The following is a 24,058-nucleotide window of genomic DNA, read 5'->3' on the forward strand; positions in this document are numbered from 1 at the left end:
GTTAAGCATCTCATCCATAGGACAGCACCTCCAACAATTCAGCGTTCCCCAGTACTGCACTGGAGTGTCAGCATCGACTTTATGAGCCTAAAATCCCAATGTAGAGCTTCAACTCACACCTTCTGACTTGGAGACAAGTGCACTACTGACTGAGCCAGGCCCGTCAAAGGTGAAAGGGTGAAGGTTGAAAATGCAGTATGTATGTTCACACACACAATCACACACACACACTCTTCACCTACACACACCTTTAGATTGCAGACACAAGATTTTCTGAGCGGGATCGTACTGCAGGAACTCTCTGTGAGGAGAAAACAAATCTGGTTTTAGTGTGAGAATAATAATAATCCCTGCATTTGATATGGTGCCTTATTACGTCGTTGAGATGTCTCAAAGCGCTTCAGAATATATTGTAAAGTGAATTGACTGTATTTTGTGGGCGAAAACTGGCAGCCAATTGCATACAGCAGTGTCCCACAAACAGTCGTGGATTAAGTGACCAAATTATTATTATTTTATTTGAGTGATTATTATCCCCGGAAACGATCAGCCAATAGTTTAACAACCCGTCCTCCTACTTACTGCTGGGTAAACAGAGGTGTGAGTAAGGAAACTTGCCTAAAGTTTCGCCACGTCCAGGAATTGAACTCAGATCCTCTCACTTGCGAAGTGAGGACTCTAACCAATGAGCTACAGGACTACATGGTAATGAACAGCAGCCTAACAAGCCTCTGAGTGAAGAGATTCTCTTTTCAGCCCCCCCACTCACCCCAATTTTTCAGTGAACAAGTGTCCAGCATGTGTGTCACAAGCACTTACCCCTCAGTCGGGCGCTTCCCAGATTCCATACACTCGCCTTGTCCCTCGTTCCATCCGCAGGTTGGGTCGCGGGCCAGGACACATGCCTGACAGCTGGAGTACCTGCCGCAGGTGGCAGCAGGGAGCTGAACCACCCCACTTGAGGCACCCACGTACACAAAATCCTGAAAAAAAATCAGCCTTGTATTTACTGACTGTGTTACTACTACCTGCCCTGCCACATTCACAAGGCAACAAGATGCCGACTTATCACAGGACCGCAGAGGGTTATCAAGTATTCCCACCCGACCTCCTCGCATTACAGTGTCCAGCTCTTTCTCAAATGAGTCCCACTGTAACACAATAGCCACAAACACCTGTCCTGGTAACCCCAGGAGAGGTATGAGAGGAAAGGCGGAAGGGGGTGGGGTGCAGGGTCCAGCGGCTGATCCACTCCCCCTCTGTGGGAAGAAATACACACACACAAACTTACACCTTTTATTGTTTGGCCACATGGGATTCTCTATTACAAACTACAGACAGTCTACACACTCTTTTGAAAGGGATTCAGGTGCTTGAAAAGGAGCATTAAAGTGTGTTTGTGTATGGGGGGAGGCAGGAGTGGAATAAAATTGTGGGAGGGGCTCATGTGGAAAAAAGCACAAGTACTGCGCCTTTGGTAACCTTCCTACACCCACCCTCCCTGCCCTCCACCCCTCCTCCCAATCCCCAGATTGGGTGCAAATCCTTGACTGTCCATCGCCTTGGAACATCCTCCAGTCATGAAAGGCACTATACAAATGTAAGTTCACCTTAGATCTTGATTCTACAGTAATATCAATGTCTCTCGATCCTATAGTGAACCATAGTCTAGATTCTAGTCTGGGCTGAACAGTTTGTTGTTCCAAAACATTCTGCGCTGAGTCACAAGAGGTAAAACAGATCTCGAATCGTGCCAGACTCTCAGCCCTCAAACCTGAAGCAAATATGTGAAGTTTATCCTACTTAGGGGGGGAAGGTAGGTGGGGTCCCCTCAGGGCTGAACTTGCTCCAAGGTGGACATGCTTGCAACAGACTTTCAGAATCGAGCCCAGCCTCTGTGACGGTCTCTCGTCAGGTTCCTGAGCCAGGCAGGTTCACTGTATCCAGGGCACTGCTGATGACAGCACAGCCCAGCCTGGCTCATCGGCAGGACCTGGAAGGGCAGACCAGTCACTGGGGGCAGGGAATCCTCCCACTCCGCTCCTGTTAACCCTTCAAACCAAAGCCCTAATGGGTAGGGTGTTCCTAGCTGGACAAGCTTGCCACACAGAAGATGTGAAGTGCAAGCACTCAGTACCTTTTCCAGAGCGATGCTCAGGACCTTCTGACCGTCACTGAAGACGACGTTGTCCTCTATCACGTGGGCCTGGGCACCGTCGCTCACAGCCTTGTGCAGGTGTCCAGAGCCTGTCCACAAAACACAGAATACGTCACAGGCTTCCCACCACATACCCCAAGGCAATCCACACACCACCCCAACTCATCCCAGCCCTCATATTACACCCAGTCTCAGCCTCCAACATTATTTTTGGAATCCCGGCTCTTGGGCAGAAACCATTGGAAGCTTACAGGAGGATGGGCTTCAGAGGGCTGGCCACATGCCTTCTATGTCTAGGATCTATCTAGAAATCTCTGGGATTTCCATGTGTAGGTGGGATACATGGAATTCTCAGTTTGGTTTACATACTCTTAAACATGGTGATGGACTTCCGCAGGTGTCAGACACCCAGCTGACCCCCCACGCAAAGAAAATTGCCTTTTGGGTTCTCTTCCGTGGTCTACATTCCCTCTCCTCACTGTGTCGATATTCCCTGACTCATGCACAAGCCACCTGTCATCTTGGCCCATGTCTCAGTTTGCTGTCTCATCCAAAGGAGGGCAATTTCAGCAGTGCCGTGCTCCCCCCAGCTCCACACTGTGAGCAAAAAGTTCCAATGTGGGGTGGGGGGGGGGCTCCAACCCACAACCTTTTGCCCCAGAGGCGAGAGAGCTAGCAACTGTGATTGGCTGACACAGTAGGCTTAGGCCCAAGAGGAGTTTGGGGCCTTCACTTGACTCACCTGTGCCTAGGTAAAAGACGTCAGTGCTCCTGCCATTGGTGGTATTGACTCTGCGAACTACGATCTTGGAGTAGAGGGTGTCTCTCATCACAAGGAGAGCCCGGTTTCCAATTGGCTTCACCTTCTGCTCCATCAGCGGGTGGTCTCGAATGAAGGTCAGCACTGCGTCCGACAGGTTCATGGATGAAAACCCATTCTTACTGAGCTCCTTGCTGATGCACTAAAGAGTTACGGGGAGGCGGGGGGAAGATCAATTTACATCGTCCAAACCAGTGTCTTGCGTCTTGCTAAGCGAGTCCGGAATCTTGGGGTCTTGTCTGACCCTCAACTATCTTTTCTACCCCACATATGTGCCATGACCCACTCTGCCTTCCCCCACCTCCGCAATGTCGCCCGGCTCCGACATTGTGTCACACCGCAGGCTGCTGAAACCCTCATACAGGCCTTCATTACATCGAGACTCGACTATGCAAATTCACTGCTTGGCCTCCCCAACCCCTCCCTCCACTCAGGCTGAAGATCATCCAGAACTTTGCAGCCCGTGTCCTCTCCCGCACTAGGATCCGCAACCCTATCACGCCCATCCTTACCCAACTCCACTGGCTTCCCATCACACAGAGGATACAGTTCAAGATCCTGATCCTCACCTTTAAAGCCCTCCACGGTCTTGCTCCCCCCTACCTCTGCGACTTCCTAACCCCCTACCACCCTGTTCGCTCCCTCCGCTCAGCGGGCTCCAGCCTGCTTCACGTCCCCCGCCTTGCTCGCACCACTATCAGCGGGTGGGCCTTCCACCACTCTTCACCTACCCTCTGGAACTCCATCTCGCAGTCCCTCCGTCTCGCCCCCTCCCTCACCACCTTCAAGAGCCACCTCAAGACCCTCCTCTTCGACTATGCTTTTGATCTCCCTGCTTACCCACCGCCCTCCACCCTCCCCCACCCCGACCCTCAGCTCGGGTCCGTAACTGTCTGTCCAGCATCTTGGGATGTCCTCCCGACGTGAAAGGCGCTATACAATGTAATTTTGTTGTTGTGTCACAGGCAGTCATCAGGTCAAATCTTACTGTATTTCTCTTGCTCTGGCAGACTCAGGCTCTCCCCCGAGCCAGTGCACAGTGTCACTGACTACATGTATCTTCTGATGTTCCTCCAGCTCCCTCACACTGTTGAACCTCAGTAACTCTTCCAAATTTAAAAATATATCAAAGAAGAAAGACGAGCAAGAGTTTGGAAGCTGATTTTCCTGATAGTAAATCTACGTTAAATCTCCCTCAACACTTGACCATTCCATTCTGGTCTGATAATATAACAACAACATATAATTACATTTGTATAGCGCCTTTCATGTTGGGAGGATAATGTGTGCTCTTGGTACTGGCATTAATGACAACATAATGTGCTCGGCAGCAGAGCAAGTGACACATTATCCATGATTGAGGCAGTGAGTAGGAGGGAGGAACCGGTGAGCTGTTACTCTGTGTCCCATTCTCCAGCTGTTTGAGGTACAGCTTCTTGTGGAATGAAGATGGGTTTGTTGTGTGGATCCTGCACTTACTGAGCCAGGCCTCGGTTCAGGAATCTTCCCTGAGAAGGCGGTCCATTTGCAGGAGGCCCTGTTATAATCCTTAAACTTGCCCTGGAGGACTCTGTGGATGGACTGGGTGGTATAGGCACACACTGCGGACACACTGCGGTCGTCCCTAGAGTAATAAAAATATTGTTGAAGAGTCTCTGTTTGTGAAGGGGCTTTATGCAGTGAGAGACTAAGGTAATGACATTTACATAGAACAATGGATTGACAAAGAACACAACAGATTTACCAGAATGATACCAGAGATGAAGGACTTCAGTTATGTGAACAGACTAGACTGGGATTCTTCTTCTTGAGGGGAGTTTTAATGGACGTATTCAAAATTATGAGTATATAGGGAGAAACTGTGCCCTTTGGTGGGTGGGTCGATAACCAGAAGTCACAGATTTAAGAAAATTGGAAAAAGAACCAGAGGAGTGATGAGAATTTTTTTTCACCTGGAGAGTTATCACAGTCTGGAATGCACTGCCTGAAAGGGTGGTGGAAACAGATTCAATAATAGCTTCAAAAAGGAATAGATTGGTACTTAAAAAGGAAAAATTTGCAGACCTATTGGGTAAGAGCGAGAGAGTGGGACTAGTTGGTAGCTCTTTCAATGAAACGGCACAGGCACATTGGCTCGAATGGCCTCCTTCTGTGTTGGAAGATTCTATGATTCTACAACAGCACAGAATTCTTCAACTCACAAGTGACTTCAAGTTGGGGGGCGTTAACCCACAAACCTTCTGGTCCAGATGTAAGAACACTACCGACTGAGCCAAAGCTGACTGCTGAAGAAAGCTCTCCCTTATGTGTGTGTGCTGTTCAACACTGAGACATTGAGACAATAACAATAATTCTTGTATTTGATACAACACCTTATTATGTCGTTGAGACCTCTCAAAGCACTTCACAGGATATATTGTAAAGTGGATTGACTGCATTTTGTGGGTGAAACGCACCAGCCAACTGCGCACAGCGGTGTCCCACAAACAGTCGTGAATTGAGTAATCACATTTTTGGACAACTGGCAGACTGAGAAATAATGGATTGAAGGATTCTACGAAACATTGAGTGGCTATGATAATGTGGGGGGGAGGAGAGGGGAGGGAGAGATTTGCTGGAAACCAGTGTAGACTGCAAACCAGTCAGACCAAACTAATTGGGAGGAAATGCCAATTCCTATTTATTCGTGGATGGTGAACAAACTAGGAAGTGTTCTGCATGTATTATGAGTGTCACTGGGGATTTTAATTCCTCGGGAGTTTGTATGTTCCTCCATTGGTTCTTCTTTTTAACCAGTGAATTAATTTGCACACATGAAGCCGGACAGAGAAACCAGTCATTGAGAAGAAGTTTCAGCCACACTGGCATCATATGAAAGTGGATCTGCAGTTCGGACTGATTCCAGTATGACTACTACCTGCTTGGTGACTTCCTGATTACAGCCAGGGTTACAGGACTCTCTGTGTTTAGCAGAGTCATAGACAAAGCTGTGGCTCAAGGGATCCTACACTCGAACATAGAACAACCACACCTTGCTCTTGTCATAAGAAAAAGAAGAATACATACATTCGATACAGTGCACATTTCACATCAGGAAGGTGTCTCTAACCACTTCAAAGGTCTTATTGTAAAGTGTAGTGACTATTATAGATGAACGTGGCAGCCAGTTTGCACATAGTCCCACAAATAGCCCTGAAGTGAATGACCAATTTTATCTGGGGATTGTAGGCTAGGACAACACAATCGTGTCAGTTTAGCTCAGCATTAGGACCAAAGTTAACAGTGAGCACCACTATACACAACAACTTGCATTTATATAGCACCCTTCACCGAGGTAACGTCCCAGAGCACTTGACTGTCTAATACAGAGCCAGGGAGAGAGGGAGAGGGAACGTGACTAGCACGATTAAAAAGGAAGGTCTTTAGATGGGATTTGAAAGTGGGGAGGGAGGGGGAAAGGCAGAGAGATTGATGGAGAGTTCCAGAGTTTTGTGGTGCAGTGGCTGAAGACATGCCCACCGATGGTGGAGTGGGGGGTAAGCAGGTCGGAAAGGGAGGGAGATATGAGGGCATGAAGGGATTTGAAACCAAGTGAGAGGATCTTGAAATAGATCCATTTGGTAATTGAGAGCCAGTGGAGCCCGGCAAGGACTGGTGTGATGGGGATACAGAGTTTAGTGCGGGTGAGTATCCGGTGGCGGAGTTTTGAATTAATTGTATTTTGTGTCTGGTGGAGCTGGCCAGACCAGCGAGGAGGGCATTGGAATAGTCCAGCCGGGAAGTGACGATGGTGTGGACAAAGGTTTTGGCTGCGTTGTTGTGAGGTATGGATGGAGGCGTGCAATATGACGGAGGTGGATTGGCTCCAGCCTTCTGCAGGTCCCTCATGCCCTCCTTTCCACCATCAATGTCCGCGATTTCAACCACGAAAATCTGGAATACCCTTCCTGTATCCCTCCGCCTTGCCCCTTTCTTCCCCATCTTCAGGTCACGCCTTAAGACCTTCCTCTTCAACCGTGCCTATGCTCCCCCCTCCCCCTGGCTCGGCATCAGGCCCCACCACTGTCAAGCACTCTGGAATGCTATATAAATGCAAGTTGCTGTTGTTGACATTGTAGCACTCTCCCCACACTGCAATGGAGCAATAGCTTAGACTATGTGAGATCAAATCCTGAAGAGGGTCTTAAACCACAACCTCTGGCTCAAGAATGCCACTTACACGTAGAAATTTGTGTTACTGGAATATGCACTCTCTCCCGGAGGGATGCATTCATCCTACCAGAGCATGATAGGCTCATGGAGTCCTGTAGCTCAGTGGTTAGAGCACTCGCTTTGCAAGCGAGAGACCTGAGTTCAATTCCAGGCAGGTCAGGGCGAAACCTTGGGCAAGTTTCCTTACTCCACACGCCTAATAATAATCCCTCCAAAACCAAAAACAATAATAAAATTGGTCATTTTCAATCCATGACTGTTTGTGGGACATTGCTGTGCGCAATTGGCTGCCGCGTTCGCCCATAAATATACAGTCAATTCACTTTACAGTGTGTTCTGTGAAGCGCTTTGGGACATCCTCCCGACGTGAAAAGCGCTATATCAAATGCAAGGATTATTATTATTATTATTATGTTGTCGAGAACCAAGTGGTATGACTCCCAAACTCCAGCGACTAGTCTGCCCTTCCAAGTTCTAGAGGTGAGCCAGAAAAGTGTGGTGACCAAAGAACCTAGAACGATGCATGTGATTCAACGCTCGCTTACCATCTGGCAGAGAAGACTCCGTAGAAGGTTATGGAAGTGTCGTCGCCTGTAGTAGCCTGCAGGGTGTAGACGTCCTGAACCTCGTCAAAAACCATCTTATCCCCGTGTGAGCAGTACAAGTGAGCTTTAAGGAATGTGGTCCATTTCTTCTGCAGCGTCTTCAGCCCCCCAAGGTCGCCCTGCGGAATGTACGTCAGAGAGAGAGAGAGAGAGAGAGAGAGATTGTGTGAGAGCTCACGGACTACCCACAACATGATGCAAAACACCGACCAATCGATAATAATAAGAATCCTTGCGTTTGATATAGCGCCTTATCAGGTCTTCAAGACATCTCGAAAGCGCTTCACAGAATATACTATGACGTGAATTGACTGTATATTTTGTGGGTATCACGCGCAGCCAATTGTGCACACCAGTGTCTCACAAACGGTCATGAATTGAGTGACCAAATTCTTTTGGGGGTGGGAGAATTATTACCCACGGAAAGTGATCCACTAATCGACTAACAACCAGGTTCATTTCTTACTGCTAGGTAAACAGAGAGGTGTGAAGTAAAGAAACTTGCCTAATGTTTCACTCCACCCCAGAATCGAACCCAGGTCCTTTTGTTTGTGATTCGAGTGCTCTAAGACTTCCAACAATGCACAAGCAGAAGGGAGGAGATGGAGACCTCCTTAAGCAGCAAATCCAAAACCTACCCTTTTTAGAACACTTATAACATCGTGTTGTGATTTTGATTCTCTGATAGCCTCATGCTACTCAGGGATACCATCGTCTAGAGGCAGGAGAGGGAGATGGACACCTGCCTGATCCATCTTGATCAGGAAATGACTACATGTTCGAGATGCTCTCCAAACTGGGCTTTGGGGAGGGAATTTTGAACTGGATCCAGCTGGTCCAGAAACATCTGTAGCGCAGTCACAGTAAATGGATTTGAGATGAGGCATTCCCCATCAGGTCTGGAGTCAGGCAGGGGTGTCCCCTGTTCCCGGCTCTGTTTGTCTGTTGCATAGAGTCCTTTGCTCAGGCCATAAGGAGTGACAAAAGCATTAGAGGTGTCACCATCCCGGGCAGCCATGGCACACAAACCAAGAGACCCTATACATGGACAACGTCACTGTCTTTTGCTCAGACCAGCGCTTGTTCGGTCGTGAGTCTGCTGGGCATTTGCGACAGTTTTAAAAGGGCCTCAGAGGCCAAAGTAAACCGAAAACCAAGGTCTTTGGTAACTGGCGTGACTGCATGTTTATCCCATTTGCAGTCAGGCAAATCCTCATCAAAATCCTTGGCATCTAGTTTGGGGCCACAGAGGCGTGGCCTAAAAGCTGAGAGGAGCATCTAGAGATGGTGAGGAAGAAACTGGGAATGTGGCACCAGCGCTCACTGTCCATCACCGGGAAAACCTGGTGATCAGGTGTGAGTCGCTATTGGTGTTGAGAAGAATGGGTTTGTCAGAACTGCCTCGGAATTCCACAGCCTGCTGGAGCCAAAACACCTATCCTACGTCGACAGGATTATATCTCGCAGCATTCTTCTACACAGTGAGACTGACATTAAATACGCTTGGAGAATCATCAGAGAAGGTGGCCATTTTGGTTGTTGGTTTACTAGCACAGTACCATGAAAGGGCCTGCTGCAGGCTCACGCACTCCACCATCAGGGACTACGTGCTTCGGGACACACTGAAGCGCGGCACAGCCGCAGCCACAGTCAGATGGGGCCTGATCCCATCCAGAGCCGCTCCTACGCTGGCTGCGCTGACATCGGCCCTAAACCCCAACACGCCGGGGTCCCAACCCCGCAGAAACCGACATCACTGTGTAGAAGAGCGTCCCCACAAAGAATGTAGTGTTTGCATCTGGATACAGATAACCAAATGTGCTTTTTGTGTTTATTGTGGCTTTTGTGGTACCAAATATATTTTCTAAATAAATATATATTTTCAAAAAAAGATTCGATATGTTGGCAAACGCAGCAGCCAATTGCACACAGCATGTCTTTGCGCACAACACAGAGAAACTCACTTCTCTTTTCGAACAGTACCATAAGATCTTTAACATCCACCGGAACAAGGACTTCGGTTTAATGTCTCATTCGAAGGACAGCACCTCCAACAGGGCAACCACCCTCAGCACTGCACAGTAGTGTCAGCTTAAGACTATGTTATTCCAAGGACACAAGCAAGAAGACAGCCGGCGGACAAGCAGGTGGACAGAGCCGAACGAACGGAGGCAGCGGGTAGTGGGTTGAGGAGTAAGTAGGTGAGAGTGGTAGGGAGGTAGGTGCCAGGGCATACTAGGGGATCATCTCCCCCTCGGTTAGGAGGCTACAGCATCACACCTTGCAAACGCGAGCCACACGTGGCACCCGCACTGGCAGGTAGAAGTCAAAATCTCTGGCTGTCTCCGTGAAGAAGAAATACAGCTTGTCATCGTCGTTGCTGCTCTCACTCTCTCTGATAAACGCTGATGCCACAAATGTAGGATCTGAAGGGGGGAAAGAGGAAGCATTTTAATATAATCCTTGCGTTTGATATAGTGTCTTATCACATCATTGAAACGTCTCAAAGCGATTGAAGGAATATACTTTAATACTAATAATAATCCTTGCATTTGATATAGCGCCTTTCACGTCGGGAGGACGTCCCAAAGCGCTTCACAGAACACACTGTAAAGTGAATTGACTGTATATTTTGTGGGCGAAACACGGCAGGCAATTGCGCACAGCAGTGTCCCACAAGCAGTCGTGGACTGAGTTACCAAACTAGTATTTATTTTTTTAAGAGATTATTTTCTCCGGGAAAGCGATCCGCCAATCAACGCCAATCAACCAGGTTCCTACATGGCTAGGTAACCAGAGGCGAATGGAGTAACGAAACTTGCCCAACGTTTCGCTCTGCCAGCGAATCAATCCCAGGTCCTCTCACTTGTGAGGAGTATGTTCTAACCACTAAGCTACAGGCCTATTTATATAATAACTAGCTGTATCTGTTGCAGCTAAGCTTGCAACCAAAGGATCCAATATGGAATGCAGATTTCAGTAATACCACTCACAAACCATTTAACATATCATAAACACTGTATGTCTTATTTGACCCTGAACTGTCCTTTCTCCCCAACGTCCGCGCCATGACCGGCACTGCCTACCACCACCTCCGCAACATTGCCAGACTCCGCCACTGCCTCACCCCTCAGGCTGCCAAAGCCCTCACCCATGCATTATTCACATCAAGGCTCGATTATGGAAACTCCCTCCTCATCGGCCTTCCCAACTCTTCCCTTCACAAGCTGCAGATCATCCAAAACTCTGTAGCTCGTGTACTCTCGCTCACCAGGCTCCGTGACCCCATCACTCCAACCCTCGCCCAACTCCACTGGCTCTCCATCCCCCAGAGGATTGAGTTTAAGATCCTCGCACTCACCTTTAAGGCCATCCATGGCCTTGCCTCCTCTTACCTCTCTGACCTGCTGACTTCCTACCAACCTGCCCGCTCCCTCCGCTCAGCGGGCTCCGGTCTGCTCCATGTCTCCTGCCTGACCCACCCTACCATCGGTGGCCGGGCTTTCAGCCTCTCTGCCCCCACACTCTGGAACCCCATCCCACGGTCCCTTCGCCTCGCTTCCTCCCTCGCTTCCTTCAAGGCCGGTCTCAAGACCCTTCTCTTCGATTGTGCCTTTGGTCACCGTCCCACCTCTCTGCCTTCCCTCTCCCCTACACCACCCTTCCCCCATGCTCGGGCCCCAACACCTGACTGGTCAGCGCTTTGGGACGTCCTCCCGATATGAAAGGCGCTCTATAAATGCAATTTTGCTATTGTTGTTGTATGTACACTTTAAGCAAAACATGTGCGATGAGCTTGTTTCAGTCAAAGCTTATGAATGATAGATCATATTGTTTGAGTGGGCAACTAATTTTGCCGTGCTCTTGCAGTACTTTCAGCAATCAAGTCCCATCGTGCTGTTCTTTGAGCAGGCAATTCATTTTGCTGTGTTTTTGTATTCCTTTCTGCATCGAAGTACAACCGTGCTGTTCTTTGTTCTTCAGTTTCATTTAATCGGACTTCTCTCTTTCGCCTCGCATTTTTATTTGTCCTTGACAGGTTTGATCTTCACCTCTTAGGAATCTTTATCCCTTAAGATTAAGAAAATGTGCCTCAGTGGGGAGGCCTCAGCAGGAGGACTTCTGTGGGAGGAATCCTGTTTGGTAGGACTCCTGTTGGTAGGACTCCTTGTTGGAATCCATACATGTGCGATGAGTTTGTTTAGCTCATAGCTCATCAAGGATAGGAGATCCTCAAAGAATAAAATGCCCATGACACTCCCCCACGCAAGACCTTTCCAATGAGGTATAAATTATGTCTCTACGTCAATCGGTTATTGCATTCTTGGTGGACAGACACACAGATAGACATTTTGTCTTTTTCTGTATAGGTTAGTGTTAGCCTGGCTCAATCTGTCGCACTCTTACCTCTGAGTCAGAAGATTGATAATATAATAATCCTCGTATTGATACAGCACCTTATCATGTCTTTGAGACGTCTCAAAGTGCTTCACAGAATACACTGTAAAGTGAATTGACTGTATATTTTGTGGGTGAAACGCAGCAGCCAATTGGACGCAGCAGTGTCCCACAAATGGTCGTTTATTGAAGTGATCAATTTAGTATTATTATTTTTTTGAAAGAATTATTAGATTCTGGGTTCAAGCCCCTAGGATTCTGAGCTCACATTGTAGGCTAATGCTGCATTACATTGCTATGAGGAGGGCTCCTTTGTTGGAGGTGCTATCTTTGGGATGACAGATTGAACCAAGGTCCCATCTGCCTGTTCTGATGGATGTTAAAGATCGCTTGGCACTATTTGAGAAAAGAAGGGAATCTCTTTCTCTCCTGGTGTTCTGACCAACAATCCCCAAATAAAATTTGTCATTTGTTTCACAACTTTTGGGGGTACATTGTGGTGCACAAATTGGCTAATAATTTCACCCACAAAGTATACAGAAAGGGCAAAGAAATAGGACCCGAACACAGAGCTCTTATGGGTCTAATAATAATAATCCTTACATTTGATTTAGCATCTTATCAACGAGACGTCTCAAAGAGCTTCGTAGAACATACTGCAAAGTGGATTGACTGTGTATATTGTGTGCGAAACGCGCCACAGCAATATCCCACAAGCAGTCGAGGATTGAGTGACCAATTTATTTATTTACTCACTCGCTCGCTCACTCACTCACTCATTTATTTATTTATTTATTTTGAAGGGATTATTACCCCTGGAAAATGATCCGCCAATCTACTAACAACTGAGTTCCTACCTACTGCTAGGTAAACAGAGGCATGTGGCTTAAGGAAACTTGCCTAAGGTCTCGCCCTGCCCAGGGTCCTCTTGCTTGCGAGGTGAGGGCTTTAACCACTACACAACAGGAATCTCCTGGTTTCTCTCTTTAAGAGAGACAATACAAACACGATGGGCCAAATGGCCTCGTTCCGTGCTGTAAGATCCTGTGGCTTGACCGGTTCCCAACCTGTGATGGGCTGTGAAGAGGCAGACACTTACTCAAGTTCTGGCACATGATATGTTGTTTTTGTGGTTATTTCTAGGAAGTGCTTGACAGAGTGCCAGCTCCCGCTGCTGTCGCCATGTGTCAACAGCTCGTAACAGCTGGTTTATGCACTAGACAGATTGTGAATTTGTTGGCTGGTCCTGTGATCGTGATCACTGAAGAGTAAATAGTCTAGCTTCTGCCATTCAATGCTTTGATGGGAGTCCTGTAGTGTATTAGTTAGAGCCCTTGCCGCACAGGCAAGAGAACCCGGTTTGATTCCTGGGCAAGACGAAACCTAAACCAAGTTTTCTTACTCCCCACGACTCTGTTAACCTCGCAGTAAATACCTGGGCCATGACCCGCTCTGCCTTCCCCCACCTCCACAACGATGCCCAGCTCCGACACTATCCCACACCGCAGGCCGCCGAAACCCTCATACACGTTTTCATTACATCGAGGTTCGACTATGCAAACTCACTGCTTGTTAGCCTCCCTAACTCCTCCCTCCACAGGCTGAAGATCATCCAGAACTCTGCAGCTCATGTCCTCTCCCGCAATAGACTCCACGACCCCATCACCTCCATCCTTACCCAACTCCACTGACTTTCCATCACACAGAGGATACAGCTCAAGATCCTGATCCTCACCTTCAAAACCCTCCACAGAATTGCTCCCCCCACCTCTCCGAGCTCCTAACCTCCTACCAGCCTTTTAGCTCCCTCTACTCAGCGAGCTCCGGCCTGCCTCACATCCCCCGCCTTCACACCCCCCGACTATCGGTGGGCAGGCCTTCCACCACTCTGCCCCCACCCTCTGGAATTTCATCCCGCAGTCCATCCATCTCGCCCCCTCCCTCACCACCTTCAAGACCCACCTCAAGACCCTCCTCTTTGATCGTGCTTTCAATCTCCCTGCTTCTCTCCCTGCCCTCCCCCCACCCTGACCCTCAGCTCGGGTCCAAAACTCTGTCTGTCCAGCGCCTTGGGACATCCTCCCGATGTGAAAGGCGCTTCACAAATGTAATTTTTATGTTGTTGTAAGTAGAAACCCAGTTGTTGGTCGATTGACGGTTCTCTAACCAGAGGTAATAATCCCTCAAAAATTATCTGAGGAGAGCTACTTTAGCTTGAGAAAGAATCTGATTGAGAGGGACCAACCTGCTTTAGCCATTTCTGATCAGTCTTATTAACAATTCCAGTTGCACTGATGATTATAACAACTATGTTTCTTTTATATTGTCACATACCTCTGCAATTTGTAGATCGATATATTTCAACAACAACTTGCACTTACATAGTGCCCTCCACACGAGGTAGCGTCTCAGAGTGCTTAAAGAGCATATTTCCTGATCTTCTCTCACTCCTTATTTATTGCATTGTAATCACTATCATTGCATTGATAGGCATATAAATAATACTACATGTACAATCTATTTGGTTCTTTATGATAATATCTGTTTGTTACAGCTTACTGTTCTATCTGTATCTGGTTGTTAATCCCAGATTATTGTGATGTTATTTCTTGATGTCACTTTTGCTGGTTGATGTTTATACCAATATCAAAATGTTTTACAAATCATAGATTCTTGCAACACAGTAGGAGACCATTTGGCCCATCGTGCCTGCGCTGGCTGTTTGAAAGCTACCAAATTGGCCCATCCCACCACTAAATTCTCCAGTGAATAATATAGACTGACCTCAGTATAACGATCCCTGGTAGTACGATCCCTCTGGTTATAACAAACTCAACATTGAGACCCGTTTTTTCCTATTGATACAGCAATCACTGAAGCAGTGCAGCCCCTGACATAACAAACCACACTCGATTCCATCTCTCCACATCACGGTGGGTCAGACGATAGGGGGAGCCTCTCTTCTGAGAGCCATGCACATGCTCTCCCTGGCGGGGATGGGGATTGGAGGGAGATCTCGCCGGAGCTGGAGTAGGGCTGGAGGGAGATCCAAGCAACGGAGAAAGAGAGCACAGGGCAGCCACTCACACAGGCCCCCTCTCACCCCAAACACATGCTTCTCTTCCCCTTTAATAGATGACTGCTCACCATCTGTAATGTTCAGTTATTTCTGGCATTCGTATTAATGAACTTCTTATAGCGAACACCCAAATGTAAGGTTATTTTTTTCCAAGTCCCCAGACATCCTCGCACTCTCTCTCCATCACTCTCTCTCTCTCTCTGTCCCCCTCTCTCTCCCTCTCTTGGTCCCTCTCTTTTTCTCTCTCTCCGTCCCTCTCTTTCTCTCTCCGTCTCTCCCTCCTTTTCCGTTTCTCCCTCCCTCTTCATCTCTCTCTCCCTCCCTCCCTCTCTCTCTCTCTCTCTCTCTCTCTCTCCTTCTCTCCTGTAAGTGTTGGTGGCCACATGTTGAAGCAACCAAATAAATGTGTTCGAGAACCACTTGACCTAGACTAAGCCATTTACACCCAATAATGATCGCTGTATTAGGGGTTGAAGCTTACTGATCTGTTTCACCAGACTTTATAACTGTAGTTTCAATTGCAAAGTCATAGCAAAAACAAAGATTATTATTAAAGGGCTGAGTACACAAGGCTCCGTTGTCATCCACCGCACCATGTTATTTGAGATGTGTCAGCATGATAAGGAACCACACTATGTTCCGGCACAAAAACAGCCTGTTCAGCCAATCCATTCTGCTCTAGAGATTTTATTACTAAAGCCCCCCTTTCCTTAGTCACCCCACTCTCCCACTCCGTCCCCATACCCTTTAATATCTCTTCTTTAAGCATCTACCCAATTCCCTTTAAAAACCTCACATTACGTGGAGCTCAATAGTTTAGTTTGGAAACTTGAACACAATGATTGATTTCTTGTGACTCAGAGAACGAGAGACACGCACACACTCTCACATAGAGAGGCACCAGAGAGAGAGAGACACACACACACACTCTGAAATAGAGTGAAAGGCAGAGATAAAGACACACACACACACAAAACACACAAGCTCACACAGTGTTAAAGGCAGAGAGAGAAAGACCTACACAGATAAAAATAAATACACAAGAACCTGATATCTGGGAGGACACATTTCAAAGGATTTACTGTAAAGTGTAGGCAAACCAAACAGGCATTTTGGACACAGAAATGTCACACAAACAGACATGAAGGGAATGACTAATTTTATCTCAGGAATTGTCAGCCAGGACACTGTGAGAAACTTCTTCTCTTTTCGTGTAGTGCCATCTTTAACATCTGCTCAAACAGGCATAAACATCACCTTGGTTCAATGTCTCATTTGAAGGATGGTGCCTCTGACAAAGCAGCACTGGATTGGAGGGTCAGCCTAGACTTTGAGCTCCAAGTTCTGCCTTAGGCTTGTATCATCCTTACAGTTGATAAAATCATGCCTTATTATGTCACCCAAGCATCTCAAAGCACTTGACAGGGTTTTACTGTAAGTGTAGCAATTGTGCATTTGTATATTTTGTCGGCAAAGGCAGCAGCCAACGTGCAAACAATGTGCCACAAACAGCCGTAAACAGCCGTGTGTCAGCCTGGCTCAGTGGTAATACCCTCGTCTCTGAGTCAGAAGGTTGAAGTGTTATTAACAGTGCCAGTTGCACCGATGATTGTAGGAACTAAGTGTGTTTTACATTGCCAGATACTTTCACATTCAATTTGTAGATCAATATATTTCCTGATTTTCTCGAGTCCCTTATTTTTTATACTGTAATAGCTTGAGATAGCCGCATTAATAATACTACATGCACAATCTATTTCAGTGTCGTCCAACCTTTTGGTTGCCGCGGGCCGGATGCCCTATTTGAGAAAAGAACCCGGACGGCATAAGCAAGATGTTGTATTTTCCTTACAGAAACATAACAATATTTACACAGCATTCTTTTTCATGTTGGGAGGACATCTTGACACTGTCAGCTGGGCTCCTGAGCTGGGGGTGAGTTTCTCACGGGGGAAAGAGGGATCTTTCTGTGAAGAAACTGCACAGTATGTATCTCGGTGTCTATCCTCGGTCCCCTCCACAGCATCCGAGGGAGACTCCAATTGTTTGTCCTGACAGTGAACCACAAAACACGTCTCCTCTCTCTCTGCTCTCACTCTTTTTGTTTCTCAGTCTCTCTCATGCTCTCTCTCCCTCAATCACTCTCTCCCTCTGAATTACTCGCTCTCACTCCCCACTCTCACACATACAATCTCTATATCCCCTCTCAGACTCTCTCAATCACCCTCTCTGTTTGTCTCTCTCCCCCACATCCTCCCCCTCACACTCTTTCCCCCTCTCACATTCTCACCCTCTCTGCTCTCCTTCTCTCAATCACTCTGTCTCCCCCCCCTTCAGTCTCTCTCTCTCTCTCACACACTCCCCAGTTCTTACCTCTCTCTCACACTCTCTTGCCCCCTCTCACACTCTCTCAATTTCTTTCTGCTCTCTCCTCTCAATCACTTGCTCTCTCCCTCCTCTCTGTCTCACCACCCCCACGTTCTTACCTCTCTCTCACACATACTCTCTCACCCCTCTGCTCTCTCTCCACATCTCTCCATCCCCTCTCTCTCCCTCACCTCTCTCCCACCTTTCTCTCCCCACCCATCTCTCCCCCTCTATCCCTCTCCAACACCTCTCTCCCATCCGCAGCAGCTGATGGCTGCTAAGGATGCGGTTGGTAATAGACATGCTTGCCTTCATGACAGACTGCAGCAACGGCTGGTATTATTTCCACTATTTACGCTGTGTCCTCCAAACCGCCAGCTACTGCCATTGCTCTGGGAGGACGTTCACCGGGGAGGGTGGAGGCAGAAGTTGGAAATGGTCTCGGGCTGGATAAAATCACCCACCACTGTGGCCCACAAGCAGACCAGTTGGACCACACTGATCTATTGGATTCTTTCTGTTACAGCTGCTTCTCTTTCTCTCTCTCTCTGCTCTCCCCTTCGCTCAATCAATCTCTCTCTCCTCTCACAATCTCTCTCTCTCTCTCTCACCCCTGTTCTTACCCCTCTCTCACACTCTCTATGGCCTCACACTCTCTCTCCCCCCTCTCGCCCAGCTCCACCACTGTCTCAGACTGCAGGCTGCCGAAACCCTCATACATGCTTTAATTACATCGAGGCTTGACTATGCAAACTCACTGCTCATCGGCCTCCACATCTCCTCCCTCCACAGGCTGCAGATCATCTAGAACTCTGCAGCCCGTGTCCTCTCCCAGACCAGGCTCCGTGACCCTATCAACCCCATCTTCACCCGACTCCACTGTCTTCCCATCACACAGAGGATACAGTTCAAAATGACAATTCCATTGTCTTCCCACCACAGGATACAGTTCAAAAGCCCTCCACAGTCTTACTCCCCCTACCTCTGTGACTTCCTAATACCTACCATCCTGCTCGCTCCCCCCGCTCAGCGGGCTCTGGCCTGCTTCACATCATCCGCCTCACTTGCCCCACTATTGACGGGTGGGCCTTCCGCCACTCTGCCCCTACCCTTTGGAACTCCATCCTACAGTCCCTCCGCCTCGCCCCCTCCTTTGCCGCCTTCAACACCCATGTCAAGACCCTCCTCTTCAACCACGCTTTCGATCTCCCTGCATCCCTCCTGCCCTCCAACCTCCCCGAACCCGACCCCCAGCTCGGGTCCATAACTCTGTCTGTCCAGTGCCTTTCCCGACATGAAAGGCGCTTTACAAATGTAATTTTGTTGTTGATGTTGTTGTTGCTTGTCATGTCTCTATGTACTTGTGAATCACAGATTATTGTGAGGTTGTTTCTCGATGTCACTTCTTTTTATTATTATTAATAAAGTTAATAACTGGGGGGAAGCAAAGTAAGAAACTCTCACCATTCAGCCATTCTACAGAGGGGACTGTGCGAACCCTCTTCTCCGTGGGGCCCATCGTCCTGGAGATGATGGACTCAGTGCCCAGGAAGTTGTTCACAGTGGCTGCATACAGCACCCCATCTGCAACAAAACACATACGGAGGGTGGGGTGAGACCCATCTGCCTTAAACACGTGCTGAAGCAGAGACCACAATAGATTTGACAAGTGGAGTCCCGTAGTGTAGTGGTTAACACGGTTGCCTCACAAGCGAGATGATCTGGGTTTGATTTCCAAAACCTTAGGCAAGTTTCCTTACTCCAAATGCCTCTGTTTACCTAGCAGTAAGTAGAATCCCAGTTGTCAGGCAATTGGTGGATCACTTTCTGGGAGTAATAATTCCTTCAAAAAATTTATAATTCGGTCACTCAATCCACAACTGTTTGTGGGACACTGCTGTGCGCAAATTGCTACCGTGTTTCGCCCACAAAATACACGGTCAATTCACTTTACAGTATATTCTGTGAAGTGCTTTGAGATATCTCAACCTCGTGATAACGAGCTATATCAAATGCAAGGATTATTATTATTATTATTATTTAAAGGGAATTTGAAAATATTTAATAAGGAAAACTGTAGAAAAGTGCAGGTGAGTGGGGGTGCGGGGAGAGAAAGAAAGTGCTAGGGAGTGAGACTGAACAGGAAGGTCATTCAGAGGCACAATGGGTCGAACGTAAGATTCTATGTTTCATCCAAAAGTTCTGCATGATCTCTGTGTACAAGAGACCCGCACTGAAGGTTCAGTGAGCGTGGTGTTTGCACGATGGATAAAGAAAGGATTGGGTTTAGCTGCGACTTCTCCCTCCACACACCCCCAACGAAAAAATCCCTGCTGATGCTCAATGTCTCCTCTCACACATGACGAATGGACACTGGAGTGGGGGGGTGGAGGGCAGTGAGTCTGCAGCCGATTCCTGTGGAAGCGTATCCCAGTAATAGGTCAGCCAGCGCTCTGAGGAGGGGAGAGGAGGGAGACAAGTAGCAAAACAAAAATCTGATGAGATCCACTGGAGATAATATCTATAGAGATCTGTTGGGTGTAATATCTGGAGAGATCCATTGAATTCAATGCCTAGAGAAATTCACTAGATTCAATACCTGGAGAGATCCACTTTGTACAATACTGGAGAGATCCATTGAATGTAATATGCAGAGATGCACTGCGGGTGGTATCAGAAGATGAGATGGAGGTAGCACCAGCTCCAGTAAAGATACTAGGGAGGAGCTGTGCTGGGAGCAAAGCTGTGCTGTGGGGGCAGAGCGCTACTGGTTAGAAAACCTCCCTATGGGACGTATGGTCTTTACCTGCCAGTGTTGCTGTGACCGACTGCCCTGGTTCAAATGGACACTTCCATCGCCCACTCTCCATCTGGAACTCTCTGTGCACCGACCCCATCGCAAAATCCAAGAGTCTCTGAAACACAAGGTTGCCGGGAGTCTCAATTATATTTGTACAGCACCTTTCACATCAGGAGAACGTCCCAAGGCACTGGACAGTTAGGGATTTGGATTTGGATTCAGGGGAGGGGTGGAGGTCAGGGAGGGTAGGAGGGTGGGATGGAGTTCCAAAGGGTGGGAGAAATGAGGCTGAAGGCCCGACTGCCAATGGTGGAGCCGGCCGGGCATGAGACGTGGCAATTGAAAATTGGAAATTTCCTAAATTCAGTCTGTGTTGAGAACTCAGGTTTACATAGCTCGTAAACACTCAGCAGCTTCCAAGTTGAGACCATAGTTAAGAATTTTTCACAATTCGCCACCAGCTTAAATTTTTTAAAACAAAATGGTCCCATAGGCTGAGAGTAGTTGGAAATTTAGGGCCCAGGTCCAGGTAATCAGTCTCCTCAAGTGACTGGTGATTTGCCAGAGGGCAATGCAGGCTCCACTGGCTCCCTATCACCAAATGGATCCATTTCCAGATCCTCTCACTCATCTTCAAATCCCTTCATGCCCTGGCAGCCCCCTACCTCGCCAATCTGCTTACTGCCCAGCCCACTACCTGCTGCCTCCGCTCGACTGGTTCCAGTCTCCAGCATGTCCCTCCATTCCACCATCGGTGGCCACACTTTCAGCCACTACATCCTGAAACTCTGGAACACTCTCCCTCAATCCCTCCTCCTTGCCCCTTCCTTCCCCATTTTCAGGTCACACCTCAAGATCTTCCTCTTCGACCATGCCTAGTCACCTCCCTTCTCAACCTGGCTTGGTGTTGTGCTCCGCCACTGTCAAGTGCTCTGGGATCCTACCTTGTGTGTGGGGTGCTATATAAATGCAAGTTGTTGTTAGAAATCCCTGTAAGACTACGGGTCTGAGAAGATGTTGAGTTGAATCCCACATGTGTCATTCTGACGGTTTTACTCAGTAAAATCCTTGTATCTCCTCTAACCGGTCATTAGAGTCACATCTGAGGTGATCAATATCAGAAACTTAATTCATCCACATAAACTGTGAATTCCCCCTCATAGCAAGAAGAACTTTAACCAATTGTATTATTGTGGGTCTTCACCCCTCCATCTATCCTCATCCCAAATATTTGCTTCCCCCCACCCCATACCCTCTAATACCCTTCCTCCACTTGTGCTTGCATCTTATAGCCATTTTATTGCCTCATTTTCTCTGACAAAGAAAATCAGGCACAAGTGGAGTCCATTCAGCCCAACAAGCCCACTCCATCACAAATCGTTCAGTAGCCCACAATCCCACCTCCCCACCACATTCCTTTATATTTTCGCTCTCTGAGAATCTGTCCATCTCTTTCTTCAATTCCTTAACTGAGCTCTCATCTGTGGCTTTCTCACCTCTGTGTGTGTGTGTGTGTGTTCGTTCCACATATATATCACTTGAGAGAGGTTTTCCCTCATCTCAGTCTTATCCTCTACTGGCCTTAACTTTAAGGAAAGGAGCTATAATATAAAGGGGTAGAGTGAAGGAACTTACGATGTACGTGCATTGCGGGTCAAAGGCATAGGTCCCACAGACAAAGAGGTGAGTGCTGTTCCAGAACTCCAAGATACGGATGTAGTTCTGACAATCGATCTGTAATAAACACATAACAAATGTCCATTCAGCAACTGAACGCCCACAATCCACAGCACTAAACCAGGAGAGAAGTTAGGAAGATTCTCCTCACTCAAAGACTTATCAGGGCTTGGGATTCATTGTGAATTCCTAAAGAGTAGTGGTTAGAGCACTCGCCTCACAAGCGAGAAGACCTGGGTTCGACTCCCGGGTGGGTTGAAACCTTAGAAATCTGGAATTCTCTCCCCCAAACGGCTGTGATGCTGGATCCATCCACACCTTCAAGGTGTAGAGTCCTGTAGCTCAGTGGTTATAGCACTAGCCTTGCAAGTGAGAGACCTGGGTTCGATTCCCGACAGGGTGAAACCTTGGGCAAGTTTCCTTACTCCACACGCCTAATAATCCCTCAAGAAAAAAAAAGCAATAACAATTTGGTCACTCAATCCACGACTGTTTGTGGGACACTGCTGTGTGCAATTGGCTGCCGCATTTCACCCAGAAATATACAGTCAATTCACTTTACAGTATGTTCTGTAAAGCGCTTTGAGACGTCTAGAAGCCGTGAAAAGCGCTTTATCAAATGCAAGGATTATTATTATTATTCAAAAGTGAGGTTAATAGATTTTTTGGTAGGTCGTGGTATTGAGGAATATGAGGAGAAAGCGGGAAATTGGAATTGAAACGATTAGTTGAGGTTCAGATCAGCCATGATCTAATTAAATGGCAAAACAGGCTCGAAGAGCTGAATGGCCTCCTCCTATTTCTATGTTCCTAAGTCCTCAAAACCCTTGAGAAACATGTGGCCACTCAATCCACGACTGTCTGTGGGACTGTGTGTGCAATTGGCTGCCACGTTTCACCCACAGATCCAGTCAATCCACTTTACGGTATTTTTAGTGAAGCAATTTGAGATATCTTTTCGACTATGTTTACGGACACCTCCACCCTGCCCCCAGCTCGGAGTCAGGCTCCTCCACTGTTAAGTGCTCTGAAATGCTACCCTGCGTAGAGGGCACTACATACGTCCAAGTTGTTGTTGTTTCAACGATATAAGGCGCTATATTAAATGCAAGAATTGTTATTTATTATTATTGTTCCTACGAGTGGCCACTGAGGCCGGATTCATAGAATTGTTCAAAAGGGAACTGGATAAACAGCTGAGGAGTGAAAATATTAAGGGGATGGGGAGGGAGCCGGAAGGTGGAATTAATACAGAAAAAATACATTTGTATAGCATCTTCATGTCTGGAGGACAGCTCAAAGCCCATTACTCAGTTGAAAAAGTATAATTAGCAAATGATAAAATGGCATAAGAAAGAGCAGGAAGGGATGGAGCAAGACAGGAAGGAACATTTTTATAGCACGTAATATTGTTTTGTCACTATCAAATGGAGTGACTGTGATTTGTAAGCAGAGAGGGCAGCCATTTTACTCACAGCAATATGTGAAAAATAGCTGTAAAGTGAATGAGCGATTTATCTGGGGAATTATCAGCCAGAATACCGGGAGAAATTCCTCCCTCTTCACTGACAGTGTTGTGGAATCTTTAACATCCACCTCAAAAGGCACAGGCGGGACCTCACTGTAACTTCTCATGCAAAGGGTGACCCCTCTGGCAATGCAACACTTCCCCCAGTACTGAGCTGGAGCATCAGCACAACAACAACTTGGGTTTATAGAGTGACCCTCATGCAGGGTAGTGTCCCAGAGCACTTGACTAAGTCTTGGACAAAGAGCTTAAAGTGCCCACCAGGTGGGAGTGTAACAGCTTAAGATCACAATCTTCCCACTGAGGTGAAGACATTACTGACTCGGCCAGGCTGAGACGTAAGTAAGATATTCAGCGGCTGAGTGGAGAGTCACCATACCAGAGCCTCCAAGTCTTTTTTGGAGCCCAGCTTGG

General features: G+C 47.5%; 1 protein-coding gene across 1 annotated transcript in view; it reads right to left on the reverse strand.

The window, feature by feature from the left end:
• The window catches only part of sema4f (sema domain, immunoglobulin domain (Ig), transmembrane domain (TM) and short cytoplasmic domain, (semaphorin) 4F), a 72,827-nt gene that overhangs the window by 2,396 nt on the left and 46,373 nt on the right, over positions 1 to 24,058 (reverse strand). The window contains exons 4-13 of the mRNA XM_007906670.2: positions 22,075 to 22,173; positions 20,446 to 20,554; positions 19,104 to 19,223; positions 10,076 to 10,221; positions 7,736 to 7,914; positions 4,458 to 4,602; positions 2,901 to 3,120; positions 2,138 to 2,247; positions 820 to 983; positions 249 to 301 (exon numbers count right to left, since the gene is read on the reverse strand). Coding sequence (XP_007904861.1) covers positions 249 to 301; positions 820 to 983; positions 2,138 to 2,247; positions 2,901 to 3,120; positions 4,458 to 4,602; positions 7,736 to 7,914; positions 10,076 to 10,221; positions 19,104 to 19,223; positions 20,446 to 20,554; positions 22,075 to 22,173 — 1,345 coding nt within the window. The remainder of the gene's footprint in view (positions 1 to 248; positions 302 to 819; positions 984 to 2,137; positions 2,248 to 2,900; positions 3,121 to 4,457; positions 4,603 to 7,735; positions 7,915 to 10,075; positions 10,222 to 19,103; positions 19,224 to 20,445; positions 20,555 to 22,074; positions 22,174 to 24,058) is intronic.

This window comes from Callorhinchus milii, unplaced genomic scaffold (genome assembly GCF_018977255.1).
Source record: "Callorhinchus milii isolate IMCB2004 unplaced genomic scaffold, IMCB_Cmil_1.0 Scaffold1, whole genome shotgun sequence".
NCBI lineage: Eukaryota > Metazoa > Chordata > Chondrichthyes > Chimaeriformes > Callorhinchidae > Callorhinchus > Callorhinchus milii.